General features: G+C 38.4%; 1 protein-coding gene across 2 annotated transcripts in view; it reads right to left on the bottom strand.

The window, feature by feature from the left end:
- The window catches only part of ctdsplb (CTD (carboxy-terminal domain, RNA polymerase II, polypeptide A) small phosphatase-like b), a 28,075-nt gene extending 15,851 nt beyond the window's left edge, over positions 1-12,224 (bottom strand). For both annotated transcript variants that reach the window (XM_060905649.1, XM_060905648.1), the window contains exons 1-2: positions 11,435-12,224; positions 1,586-1,749 (exon numbers count right to left, since the gene is read on the bottom strand). In XM_060905649.1, coding sequence (XP_060761632.1) covers positions 1,586-1,749; positions 11,435-11,510 — 240 coding nt within the window. In that variant the 5' untranslated portion in view covers positions 11,511-12,224. The remainder of the gene's footprint in view (positions 1-1,585; positions 1,750-11,434) is intronic.
- Positions 12,225-14,702: the final 2,478 nt, after the last annotated feature.

Genomic DNA, 14,702 nt, shown 5'->3' on the forward strand with positions numbered 1-14,702 from the left:
GTGGAGGAATCACACACACACACTTCCTTACTGGATTGTTTCAGTGTCAGAAATCAGAGCTCTTTTTTTGTTTTTCCTAATCTTAAAGCCAGATCAGTTTCTTCCTCAGGACAAAGTTTGAAAGTGGAATTGTACACAAGATAATATTTATAATTATACATATAAAAGTACAGCTCAAAGTGGACCAGTACAGTTCATTTAATTTATACTGACACTTCCCGATATTACACAAAACTTAATAACATCATCCTTGCCTCAAAATAAACAGATCATTGAAAAAGCCCAACCATTTATAATGATACATTTTTGACTGCTTTCTATTTATTTTAAGCCAAGTGTGATGGATGGAAATATGTTTATTATTAATAATAAGATATTTTACTCACCTCAAAAGAAAAAGTAATTTAAAAAAACAAACAAACAAATAAATAATCCTAATATTTATTTTTATAATTGTGATGCATTTATTATAATCTTCAGGGTTAAATTATTATTGCCTCAAAATAAATTAGTGACTTGTTAAAAATAACACTTAAATACTTCATTCACGTATTTAGTAGTTTATTTTGAGGACAGTATGCCAAGTTTATTATATTACTGTTAATAATGTTACTTTTAAATACCATCACCCTAATTATCTTTCTTGCCTCAAAATTAATTATTAAAACAAATTATTAGTGTTGTCAAAACAGCCTCTTAATTTCAATTAAATAATTACAGAAAAAAATAAAGCATCTAGAAAAATGAACAGATTAATCGACTCGATGAGGCCCCTCGACCCCATAGGTCACTGTGCACAATTTGAATATATGCTGCCTTCCCACTTGTGAAATCGGAATTACCAGCATGTCATGTTCAAGTGCTTTGCTGTCGGAGCGAAATGTCCTCTTCTCTGCCTGTACTGGTGAAAGTTAAACCCCAATTCTGAAGTTCCCACTCGAGATGGCGTTCATGCACAACTTCCAAGACAGCAACTCGCGTTTCCCATAATTCCGACAGCACGTGAAGGCAGTGACAATGCTGCGTGAAGTAGGATCTTCTGACTAGCAGCAAAAATGCATGTACTGTATTTACAACCGCAATATTGCTGCCACAAGACAAAGCACTGACCAGTGAGCTCGGAGGTCAGACCTAGCTCAGCTCCTGATGCTACTTTGAGCAACCAGCTGAGATAAACTACACTCGAACAGATGTTTAGACACAAACTAAAGAGAAAAAAAAAGCTTAAATCAACTCAATAGCTAAATGGCTATTGCAAAACGGAATGGACTGCAGGCCAGTTTCTGCGGTACAGGACAGAGGGTTAATGGAGGCTTTACAGATTGCGTCCTCGGACACAGTTTATAAGCCGCCATCGAGAAATACAACTGAATCCAAAATCCAGCAGATTTATGACTCCGAAAAGGGAGCAAGAGAGGATGCGTTATAGAGGACGTATATGTATTCTAATTCATGAAATATTTTTAAATGCTTCTCACAGAAAATATTGATCAATTTTGATGAATTAATCACAAAGCATGTAATTAATACATGAGAGTGAATGTGCGAGTGAGGTGTGTGTGACGTGCGCGCGCCTCTGTCTCACCTTCGGTGGCGCTCCGTTCTCCTCCACAGGTGGAGGCAGAGGGCTGCTGGTGTTGTTGTTTGTGTTGGCAGGAGGATCGACTTCATAACTCCGCAAGCAGCAAAAGAAGGAGCTGAATAAACTGCGATGACTTTTCTTCTTCAGGCTGCTGCTGGACAGCGAAACTGGACCAGGAGATAAACATCACAAAATACATTACAGGGACGAATTTATGGGAATAAAAATATCAGGTACAGGGAGAAAAAAAAACAAACAAACGAACGAAAAAGAAAAACACCCGGGTTCGTGCTGTTACTGGAAAATAATCAGTGATGAGTTGGTGTGATGAAGCAAAGTTACTGTTACTGCCATGAAGTTGATTATTTTTCCTTTAACAGCATGACCTGAAGCTAGAGACAATGATTTCCCGCTTCGTAATTCAGGATCTTTCCATTTCAGTTTTACTAAATTCCATTTCAACACCGGTTTCAGGTTTTCCTGTATGACACACAAATTTTAAGGACTTAGGACTGCTTTAAAGCACTGTGTATGTGTGGTAGATATAAAATAAAGAAATACACTTGCAAATGACGTTTTGATTTGTATTTGTAAAGTTTAATAAATGCTGAATTCACAAAAATGATCAAAATTCTTAAATTGGCACATTCAAAAATTCAACAGAGAGTACTTCTTTTCTACTTCAATAAATGTACAAAAATCTTTGTATTAATTTTTCAGAGTCTTTTTGGTCAACTTCTCATTATTTGAAAATTTCTGTCTGTTAGTTTTAAAACTTTAACAATTATAAAACGACATCTTGCCTGTTGTCCACCTTTACAGATGACACCAACTGTTTAGATTGAACTTCACTCAAGGTCACTCAACTTTAGAAGTTTAGAGTAATGTTACAGGAAATTAATAAAAATATATTTAAATAAATTTAAGTGTCACTTAAAAACGATTAACAGTTTCCTAAATTTTCCACAAAAGAAAGAATAAAATTACTAGTGAATTAGTTGCAAGTAATCTAAATGACTCGTAAAATAACATTGTACTGGCACATGTTGACTGAAGAGTATCATAAACTGAGTATCTGCAACTAATTTAAGTGAGTAGTAAAAGAATAATATATGAGAGAGAGAGAGAGAGAGAGAGAGAGAGAGAGAGAGAGAGAGAGACACACACACAAACAGATGCATGGAGAAAAAATAAAAAACAGACAGACAGACACAAAGGGAGAGACAGATACATGGGGAGAGAGCCAGAGACGTGCACACACGGGCAAACAGACAGACAGAGATACTTGAAAGAGAGAGAGAGAGAGAGGGAGACACACACAGGGAGAGAGAAAGAGACACACTCACTCTACACAGTCTCTCCTCTTTCTTGTATATCTCTGTATATCTCTGTCCATCCCCCCCCCCGTGTGCGCGTGACGCTGGTCTGGTCACCATTTTTGTTCACTTCGGCACAGCAACGTAAATACCGATCTTTATATGAGAGCAGCGAAGCTACTGGCTAGGACACCCAGCTCAAATACCAAACAGCCAACAGGCACATGCAACTTATGCATGCTATGGGTGAGCCTCGGAAATCCCCCAAGGAAGTTAAAGGCGAAGTCCGGCACCGTAATGGCTTATTTGATATAAAATATTTAATTTTATTTGTGTAAATAAACTTTTTGGACATCCCGTTTCAAATGCTGGATTCCATGTTTTCCGTCCGTTTACCGTGATCGCGGAAAACCGTCATCTCTACCTGAAGCATTTCATTCCTCACAGCAACTTGACAAAGTTTAACATGTTTTTTTTTAATTCATGAAGAGGGACATGATGTACTTTTTCTCCATTTATAGTTACATTTAATCTGCAAAATATAGACCAGTCCTATAAAATCACTTACATTATAGCAAACATTAACATCATTCCCCCTGCTCTCAAGGTTAGGCAAAAAATAAAATCAACTTATCAAGAAACCAGAAAGTGCAAACTCCTCCGTCCTAAAGACTGTTATGAAGCGCTGACACTGGAGACTCTGTCCACAAGCGTTAAACAAATATCTCCTCCCAGAAAACTTCACCAAATTAATCTGATTATTATGAGTTTTAGATTATATCGAACATCCATTACAGACACGCTTGTGTTAAATGTTACTATAAACATTTCTAATTTAAAAAAGAAAAGAAAAAATTAACATCTTCTGACCAATCGGAATTGAGAATTCAACAGCGATGTCATTGAACAGACGTTACACAACATATAGATAAGTTTCAGGCCATGTACACACGTAGCCGGGTATTTTTAAAACCAAACATTCCCCCTCCCCCCCCGTTTATAAAAATGTTTTATCCACACCGCCTCGTCTTCGAAAAAAAATCCCTTCCACACATAACCGAATATTTGCGTTTTCAATCACATTCATAAGCATTCCAAACCTGTAGATGGCATTATTTCCCCAAATCCTACCCCCTAATCACATCAGAATAGCCCTCTGTTGGCGTCACTTCCGCCTAAACATAAAACATGGCGCCAAGCTCGTTTGTCTGGACAGACTCGGAGACAGAATTGCTTCTAAACACAATTTTGGAGTATAAACTTCAAAAGACGCAAGAAAATGTTGATTGGGAACATTGTCAAAGCAAATATGTGGACATATTGACCCTGTTTTTGGAGCAGTATCCCGCGGAGAGTTCTAACGACTTCCCTCATGACAGGGGCGAGCTAGTCAGGGCAGATTTGTTGTCATTTTTGGCGCAGATTGTGACTTCTAAAACGCAAAACTCCGATTATCTCTGTCTACACGAAAAGGCATACACGGAGTTTTCAAAAATCTTCACTTTGCCCTGAGTTTTTTTAAATATTCGTTTTTGATGTGTCTTCATGTGGATGACAGGCCAAAACGTAGAAAAATATCTTCGATTTAGCAGATACCCGGCTACGTGTGGACGGGGTCTCAGTTGAGAGATGCTCGGTTTGTCACACTACACTCAAGTATAGAAAAGTAAACGTTCAGGTGCCTTTATTTGGAACAAATCTCAGAGTTTCCAAACTTGGCTAAACTTTAATAAGAGCTTTAAAAGGTTTAACTGATAAACGTGACTATGTGAAAAATTTTAAAATTCACACGACACTGCTTAATTAAAACAGGATAGAATCGCTACAGGAAACAAGAGCACATGTAAATGTAAACGTTTTTTATTTTCAACAACACACAAGTGGCACTAAAGGTTCCTCTCCATCCTGAAGTCATATCAAGACACATGAGAAGAGGTGTGCTATAAAACGCTTGGTGATATGAAAGTTCACGCTACTATCATGCACCCCCCCCCCCCCCCCCCCCAAGAATGCATTCACGCGCCAGTGTGGCGAGATGCCACCCGAGTCACTCGCATCTCTCTCTCTCTCTCTCCTGCACTAATAATAATCTCGTGCATACCAGAGCTACAGTGAGCGCTCCAAACGCCGACACTGAGGTCACCGGCAAGAGAATGCCCTTTTAAAAATAGGGATGGGCGAGCGAAGAGGGGAGGTGGGGGTGAAAAGAAGGAGAAAATGAAATGAGAGACCCTCTCTTCCTGACTCCACCCTGTCGTCTATGGGCCTCCTGCTCCATTTTAAGGGCACGCTGGTATTTCATTTCTTTTCCAGACAGAAGAAAGAAGGCTCCGGTGTGCGAACAGCAAACGAGAGACAGCGTGCGCACGCGAGCAAGAGAGAGAGAGAGCACGCTGAATGAAGGAGGGGACAAAATGATCACACAGCCAATAGAAAGCCTGGATTTCTCTCCTGCCCATTTGGTGGAAACAACTCATATGACTTTCAGAAAAAAAAAAAATTACAGCAGTCTGTTCAAAGGCTGCAAAGCTATGATGCAATAAAATCTTATGCTTAATTACATAGTTAATTACCACAAACATTAATTTACAGTATGTATATTTTTGTGAAGATCTCTAAAAAAATTATTCAGAAAATAACACTGAAATGAAAACAAAAAGTTAATCCGTACAACTGTATTCGTTTTTATATTTAAAAGTAATTTATTTTTATTATAAACCCCCTTTGTGTATTTTTTCCATAAAACTATGTAGGAGACACTTAAATCTCAACCCAAAACATTTTTCCATTACTATGAGCAATGTTACAGCTTTGACTTATCTCTATATTAAATTCCAATACTACTAAAGGAGTCCGAATTCTTTTTCAGAAACCGCTCATGTGATGTTCGTTCAGATTTGTCCAAAACATGAGCTCACAGACACCGACAATTGGCTAGTGTCGAGGTGACTGACAGGAGAAAGAGTGTCTGTCCTTCCCACCCACAGAGCACGCTTGGTTTTGCACTCTGCCAAGGATAGCTATGGCATCGTTAGGATTAGAACTCATGATCTCCTGATGAACACTTTTCCGTTACGCTACGCAGATGCTCATGCTGCCTTTCTAAAGGGACAGACTTTCGCTTGAGAGCACAAAAATGTCAACTCTTCCCAAATAAATCACAGAAGGGCATGCTCAATACAGCTAAAAGATTCTGTACATGAATATTAGCATGTTCCTGATGTGACACGTAAAATAATTTTATCAATGAAACATCAACTGAATTTTCACAGAACAAATGCAGAGCCTTAAAGCTCATAGGCAACGGTGTTAATTTTATGCACATTTGAAACTTTATATGTTAAAAGACCCTCTGTAATTTTCTTCTGGTCCCAAGAAGTATTGTTTATAAGTAATAATTCAAATAAATTAGCACGGATCGTGGCGAATTTCCGTTCGGCTATTTTCATGACCACTTGGCGCGTGATATCATTTAAGACAAACAAGCCACTTGAGTTGGGTCCACTTCCGTGTATTTTCGTTGCCGTCCGGCTTGATTGCAGACGTGCGTTCGGGAATTTCAAAAAAAAATAAAAAAAAAATCATGCCTTATTGTTGTGCAGTGAACTGTAACAACGGGACCGGTTCAGGAAGAAGTTTTTACCTTTTTCCGAGAGAGGAGAAGAAGCGGAGCGAGAGGGTTGGCTTTTTCCGAAAAAGGAGACGAGGCGGAGAGAGAGGGTTGGCTTTTTCCGGAAGAGGAGACGAGGCGGAGAGAGTGGATTGTGCACGTGAAGCCAGAGGGTTGTTTTTTTTCCGGAAGAGGATAAGAGACGGAGAGAGTGGATTGTGTGTGTGAAACAAAATCAAGCAGTCAAAGAAGAAACGGAGCAGCAACGCTCAAGCAAAAAGGAGAAGATTGGAGGTAAACATTTTTACTTTTGCTTGCAATTGACAAGTCAAGAATCCTGAGGGATCCTGTACAATCATTGTGGAAATGAGACAGAGATATTTCCTCTCTTAGAGTCGGCTATAAACAATATAATGCCGCGGATGGCAGGCTAATGTGGCCTACCGGCGCACTGTCAAGTAATCGCTACTTATATCCACTAGGGAGGGTGGTTTAATTATTCTTTAAAAGGGCTCTTATTTAGTATTAAGACAAAAATAAGAATTTATCATAACTACCAGGATAAATCATTTGGGTGCGAGTCTTGTTGAGGTCCGGGGTCATCGCGATCAGAGTCGGCCGAGTCGTTGTCCGATTCCGAGGCCGCACAGTCAAACCAGTGAGCCACATTCACCGATTGCTTCGCAACAGCCATAGGTTCATACATATATGGTTTCACCTCTCGATATTCAATTTGGAGAGTTCCTACTTCAAAATCGCAATCGTTTTCAGACATTTTACACAACCTCTCACGACCAAAGTCCGTACACGTGTGCTCGGCTCGCAAGTAAACACAGAACTGCTCCCGGTCTGTTTGGCTTAAATGACGTCATGACGACGATCCCCTGGCGGTGAAAGTGCGCATAAGTGAGATGTAAACAACCCTTCAGAAATTGTGCAAAACAGTATATTTTAACTGTTTTATTCAATTTTATGGTGCAAATTAGACACTAGGAAGATCGAATTCACTTTTTGGGTTGTTCTTCCAGACAATAAAGTTGATATTCTACGTTTCACCTCCGACCCTTGCCTATGACCTTTAAGGGTTTGTTAAAAACACACAGGCGCACACAGAGAGCAACAGATGGAGGTCTGTTCAAATTTGATCAACTCCATGTCCTGACATCATCATACTTCTGTTCTCTACATCGTAAATACGGCTGAATGCAAAATTATTGGCACCTTTCTTAAAACCACAAATGCTATTAGCACACTTAAACATAACGCTGTATATCTAACTTGTTTCTGTAGTCAATTCCCTGCAAAACATTGCGTTCAAAATTATTGACACCCCAAACCAGAGAAGGAAAACCGTCACTAAGCCTAATCCTGTAATCTCTAACAAGGTTAGAGAGACTTGTAGATCATGAACACTCTTCTGTGAAAAAATTTTTTTATTCTTACATACTACAAATTCAGACCAAAAGTTCTCAATCAACTATAAATAAATAAATAAATAAATTACATACATACAGCAGCGGGTATGACAGGTTTAAGTAGTAATAACAACAATCCAACTGTCTTCCTGGGCAAAGTGTTCGATTTGGTCTCATCAGACCACAATGCACCATTCCAAACATACCTCTAATATTTGTTTCTCCCCAAGGAGGATTTAATGGCCAGCATTCTAAAACATTTTAAGGGATAACAGCGCCACATGTTTTGGAGAGAAACACAAGAACTTCTTATAAAAAGTAATATGTTCAAGGAAAGCGGGTTCGCTAAATTAGTGCAAAATTCCAATCCTTCTGTGTCATTTCTTTAATGTGATAATTTTCACCCGTACTCTCCTGAAAGGTGCCAATATTTCTAGAGTCGACTAAATAACTCCTGAGACGACAATTCGCAATGTCGACAGAATTAAGACAAGTTAGTGAACAGTCATTTCTTTAATGTGATAATTTTCACCCGTACTCTCCTGAAAGGTGCCAATATTTCTAGAGTCGACTAAATAACTCCTGAGACGACAATTCGCAATGTCGACAGAATTAAGACAAGTTAGTGAACAGTCAAACTGTCAAAAAACTAACTCTTCACACAATTTTGTCTTTCATGCAACACACCATACTCTTGAATTGACTCAATTTAAATAGTTCTACTTCAAACCGTGTGATAAACTTATAAAAAACTGGTTCCTTTAAAGGTTCTTTGGAGAGTAAGAGAGTTCTTTGCTTCACTTATTGGATTATTCTGTCTTCCTTCACCAAAAAAAAAACCTGCTTAAAACTCAAATATGAAACCTTACAAGCCTATCTTTAATTTTTTACGTCTTTCCTGATGAGACAGATGTTATCTCTGGGACAGAAACACTGAAACAACTTAATGTAAGCTATAACATTTTACCTATTGTAGACTGTGATTACATATTGTATCATGTCACCAATTACTAATGCGTAAACGCAGATATGTTACACACAACTATGAAAATCTCAGCGTGCAGGATCCTGACCTCTGCTCTCTGCCTGAATGAAAAAGCAGCTGTCCGAGAGGTCAAAGGTGAAAGCTTTGAAGCGTTCGTTGCTCGATTCACCAGGGAGATCCAACGCCCAGATCTGACTTGGATGAGTAACGAGACAAAAATGCCATCAGCCCTGTTACTTTTCACCGCGAATAGCTGAGTGTATGCACGTCCGTGTTTATGTAAGGTGCAGACCCGTCATTACAGCAGAACTGAGAGAACCTCAAACGCAGGGTTACACTTACACAGTTAACAAGCAACCGAAAAGGGGGAGGGGGATTTTTTTTTTTAAATACAAAGCTGTCTGAGGTTTAAAAATCACAGAAAATAGCACTAATCGAGGATTCAGATTTGACGTGTCTCAAGTGTTCATGAGAGTCGTTAGTGTCATATCATAGGTGACTTTCTTAAAAATGATTAAAATGAATTTCTGAATTTTCTGTTACACCCAAAAATCTCACAACCCACTCACCCGAGATTCACCACAGCACCTCTGTTTTATTCTTTAACATATACAACAGATATAAAACTGAACTAAACCAATGTTCTACTTCTGACTCCAACATGTCACTTTTCCTCACAGCCGCTCGCTCGCTCACATGCGCTCTCTCTCTCTGCCCTCAACACCACCACACTAAATACTGACAGTAAAAGATTTCACAGAAGTCTCTCAAAAAAATTTAAGTCTGAGGAACAATTACAGGATTTGATCTTCCCCCCAGATGTCAGAATAAATACTTCCCCCTCATTTTCACCATTGCTTTGCATTTCTTTTTACCAAGATATTTTTAGACGAGGTTCTCATACAGTGACTTTTTTTTAAAATCACAACACCCTGATGAGCTTTACTTACAAAGCTAAGTTAACTACTAATACAACATAGCTATTCAACAAGGTTAAAAGCAACTCTGTGATTTCAGTGATTTCCCCAAACAGTCAAAGAAGATATACTTAATCAATTATCTGATTTATCCAAAATTGTTTTTCTTGTAGAAATAAACAAGCAGGAGCGAACGTTATCCAGAATAATAATACTAATAATTAATAATAGCTGTGTTACAGAGTTCTAAAGATTACATGAACAATTTATGTCTACTTTATCAGTGGTATAACTACGTGAGCAAATTTTTACATTTTTAAAAATTCTGTTGAAAGTCGCAACTCACCTTTATTAAAGCTATTAACAGAAGTGCGGCAATACGACAAAAATATCGTCACGATTCACAAAGGCACTTCAACACCATGCATCAGGATATAGCTACAGATCAGCTCACGATCTAGCAATAAAGCCGGGTCACAGTTTTTACAAACGTTCGATACTCCATTTATTATCTAAAAAAATAATAATAAAGATTTTTTATATTTAAAAATAACATTTTAATTAATTTAAGAATTAAATAGAATCAGAACAGAAAGGATAATTTTTTTGGCATTTTACAGTTTTAAAGATTAAGTGCAAAAATTTTACTTTTTTGGAACTTAAATCCATTATGGTGAAAAGAGAGAGAGAGAGAAAAAAAAGAGGGTTTGTTTGTTTAAGGGGAAAAAAAAACATCTGATCCAATTCTATAACAAATGGAAAAGAAATTAGTTTCAAAAACTTTAAATTTTTATATATTAAAAAAAGACCTGATTTTATTTTTCAGCATTAGTTATTATATTTTATACTTTTACTTGTGTTAAAGCTTTTTTTGCATGTGAGAAAACTACAGTTTTGCCTAAGTTTAGGGTTTTTTTTTTTTTTTTAAATCATTTTATAGCTGAGTTTTTAAAGAAAGATGATCACATTTTTAACTGCATTTCACTGGTTTTGTACCTGTACTCTGCACAATGACAACTCTGAATCTAATCCAATCTAAACATGCTTATCCATATGGGCTGATGTTCAAGTGGTCCTGTGCCAATACTGGTTTTAACACTTAAAAAAAACCCCCACAATATCTCTCACAAAATTTCAGAAAAGGTGTAGCTACTGTGTTATAATATCGCGATATCGATATTACTGTGCTATCGCCCAGCCCTGAACTGAATCCGTTTAATCTGAAAAATAAAAACTTCAGCAAACTTTCAACTTGGACTTGATGTACTTGATAGGATGGAAGGTTAGGAAGAAAAACTGTATTTCTTTAGGGGGAAAAAAGATTGTATCGAAATAATCAGAATAATTTCTGTGAAAAAATTATTTTTTCATGAAATGCATTAATACAGAAAATACTTTGGTCTTTTTCTAGGGAGAAAGTTTGACTTATAGAATGTTTCCTTTAAGTCATGTGTGTACTAAACAAACATTTATATTAATATTGTTAAATATGCAAACTAATAACACTAAAAAGTTTAGTAATAAATCCAGTCAGTGAAGCTCGGAGCTAAACAGCTAACACTGCTAGCTTAGAATAGCGTACACACACACACACAATCGTAAATCTTACCTTTCTCAGGATTTGACGATAAGATCTCCTCCTCCTTTGGATTCGTAACTTGCGTTATGATGGACGTGTTGTCCATGGAAACGACAGGTTCTTCCTGTTTCCGAAGCTAAGCTAAGCTAGTTATAACGTTATCTTCTCCACTCCGAGTGCGTAGACGTAGCTAGAAAAAAAGAAAAGAAAAAAAAAGAAAAAAAGCTAATCCCGAAAGCAAAAGCGGACTGGCGAAGCGAGTCCTGAGGAGATTTCCTTTCTAATAAACCATTTCTCTAGTCAACTAACCCTGGCGTGCACTGATTAACTAGCTGCGTTGGTGGTTGTTGTTTTTTTTCCCTTGTGTTGTTGTTGCTAACTTGAGTTAGCACAGCGGCGTTGTTTTGGAGTGAGCCAAGTCTCGCTCGCGCGCGCGCTAGTTTAGCTAGCCCTCAAAACCCCTGAATTATTCGGCTGAAATTGAGTCATTTGAAAAGCTTATATCCGATATTATACGCATAAAAAATGTTCGTGCACGCTTTATATACAGATGTATATCTTTATATATATCCGCGCTATGTTGCTTTATTACTAGCTAGTTAGCTAACTAGTTCGAGCTTCGCTACTAAATAGTTAGAATTAACTACGAGTTTACCACAAAAGCCATAAACATAGAACGGTCCAAAAAAAAATAAAAAAGGGGGATTCCGGTGATCAGGAACAATATAATAACTCAAGTTATCATCAAATCTGCTATTGTAATATCCGTGTTTTCAGTATTCTCCGTCCAATATGGTGGCGGCGAGTGTTTAAAATTCAGCAGATACATGGCACACACAGCAGGAGGAGGTGGGAGTTTCTAGGAACCCCCTCCCATCTGATTAAAAATAAAAGCATGCCGAGCATAACACAACACAACAGCCACCGCCTCCAAGGACTTTTACAACACCTTTTAGTTATATTAAAAAAAAGATATTTATGAGGCAATTCAGTAAAATATTTGCAATGCTGGTTAGGGTTAATTTCTCACCCTCTCGACACTTCCATCCAAATATCAAACCACATACGATGAAATAATTACTTTACACGGAATTTCATTGTGTACGGTTTTGAAGTATTAAGTGTGAAAACGTTAGCTTAAAAAATGCTCAGAAAGTACCGAAAATATGGCCAAGTCCTTTTTTTTTTTTTTTTAATTTGCCAGTGTTTACGGGGATTTCCTCACAGTCAACTATGAAATGTAAAAATGTCGCTCTCTAGCGTTTCGAAGATGTTATAGCAACTATGTTCCTGGGCGTACTGCGCATGCGTCATAAACCATATCCCTGTCGATATTTTTTCTGCCATCAGTCGTTCTTTCTGGGGTGGCACGGTGGTGTAGTGGTTAGCGCTGCCGCCTCACAGCAAGAAGGTCCGGGTTTGAGCCCCGTGGCCGGCGAGGGCCTTTCTGTGCGAAGTTTGCATGTTCTCCCCGTGTCCGCGTGGGTTTCCTCCGGGTGTTCCGGTTTCCTCCACAGTCCAAAGACATGCAGGTTAGGTTAACTGGTGACTCTAAATTGACCGTAGGTGTGAATGGTTGTCTATGTGTCAGCCCTGTGATGACCTGGCGACTTGTCCAGGGTGTACCCCGCCTTTCGCCCGTAGTCAGCTGGGATAGGCTCCAGCTTGCCTGTGACCCTGTAGAACAGGATAAAGCGGCTACAGATAATGAGATGAGAATCGTTCTTTCTGTTTTATAGTTTTCTTTTTTTTTATTATTCTTGTATGCAAGTACATTTTGTTTTTAAGTCACCAGACATTCTTTAAAACACACACACAACGTTTCACTGCACATCGTACTATGTACTGTATGGTTCTATGTGTGACCAATAAAATTTGAATTTGAAAATCTATTAACCTTAACAGGGGCGGAGCCATTGCCCCTGGGCCTTGGGCCCTCCCCCTAGCCGTACGGGGCCCCACCCTTTGACATTCAGGCCCTCCCAATAAATGTGCCTTACGCGATTTCATTGAAAAATTCCTTGAAACCTACAAGTTTTCACATGATTACAGACTAGTTGACCTATAGATCTCTCATTTTTGCTACACATTCTTATCATGGTTAAAAAAACCCTGTGAAATCCCTAAACAAACTTAAAATATAATAAATTGTAATGTTTTCAAGCTAAACTAAGCTGTTCCTTTTGTATTTAATTGTTTTTCATTTGAGGAATTTGCAAAAAAAAAAAAACCTGCAATGCCATCATGCAAAGGATTCCTTAATATACTACATGGCCAAAAGTATGTGGAAACCTGAACATCACACTCACGTGTGGTTCTTCCCCAAACTGTTGCCACAAACTTGGAAGCACACAATTGTACAGAATGTCTTTGTACGCTGTAATATTATGTTTCCCTTCACTGGAACTAAGAGACCCAAACCTGTTCTGGCATGACAATGCACCTGTGCACAAAGTATAGAAGAACTCGAGCGTCAGAGAGCCTCAACCCCACTGAACACCAATGGGATGAACTGGACCACTGACTGCACCCCAGGGCTCCTCGCTCAACATCAGTGCCTGACCTCACTCACGCTTTTGTGGCTGAATGAACACAAATCCCTACAATCATGCACCAAAAATCTAGTAGAAAGCCTTCCCAAAAGAGTGGAACGTATTATAACAGCGAAGGGGAACTAAATCTGAAATGGGATGTTCAACAAGCACATATGAGCATTATGGGTGGGTGTCCACATACTTTTGGCCTTATTGTGTACCTGCTTGAATAATAGCTGTTTGTTTTGTTCAGACAGGTGCATTATACCTTGTTATAAAAAGGTTCATTCATTCTTTAATTCATTCATTCATCTTCAGTAACTGGATAGCATTTCAGTGGATCTGGAGCCTATCCCGGGAACGCTGGGCCTAAGACGTAGGCGGAAGCTGGACAACCTGAGAAACCCGAGGACACGGGGAGAACATGCACAGAAACTATGGATATTAAGGACAGTAGAAACTGAAACCATATGTCATATTAAGAGTACAGTATGTCACAATCTTATGGTCATCACTAGTCCATGTAGTTGGTTCCTTCAATGACACAATGACGTCCAATCGCCTTTTACTTTTTACACGTTACTGTGGAAGATCACAGTGGCTTAAATATTCACTTTTTAGTCCTGTATACATCCATACCTCTGCTTTTACGCAACTCATTATTTCAGCTTTGCTTATTCTGATTTTATTAAACAATTTTGGAAGGAGTCTCCAGTGTCAGCTTTCCATTTTCTTCTTAACTTCAAAAGAGAGGAGGAGAAAAA

Source organism: Neoarius graeffei, chromosome 23 (assembly GCF_027579695.1).
Source record: "Neoarius graeffei isolate fNeoGra1 chromosome 23, fNeoGra1.pri, whole genome shotgun sequence".
Classification (NCBI taxonomy): Eukaryota; Metazoa; Chordata; class Actinopteri; order Siluriformes; family Ariidae; genus Neoarius; species Neoarius graeffei.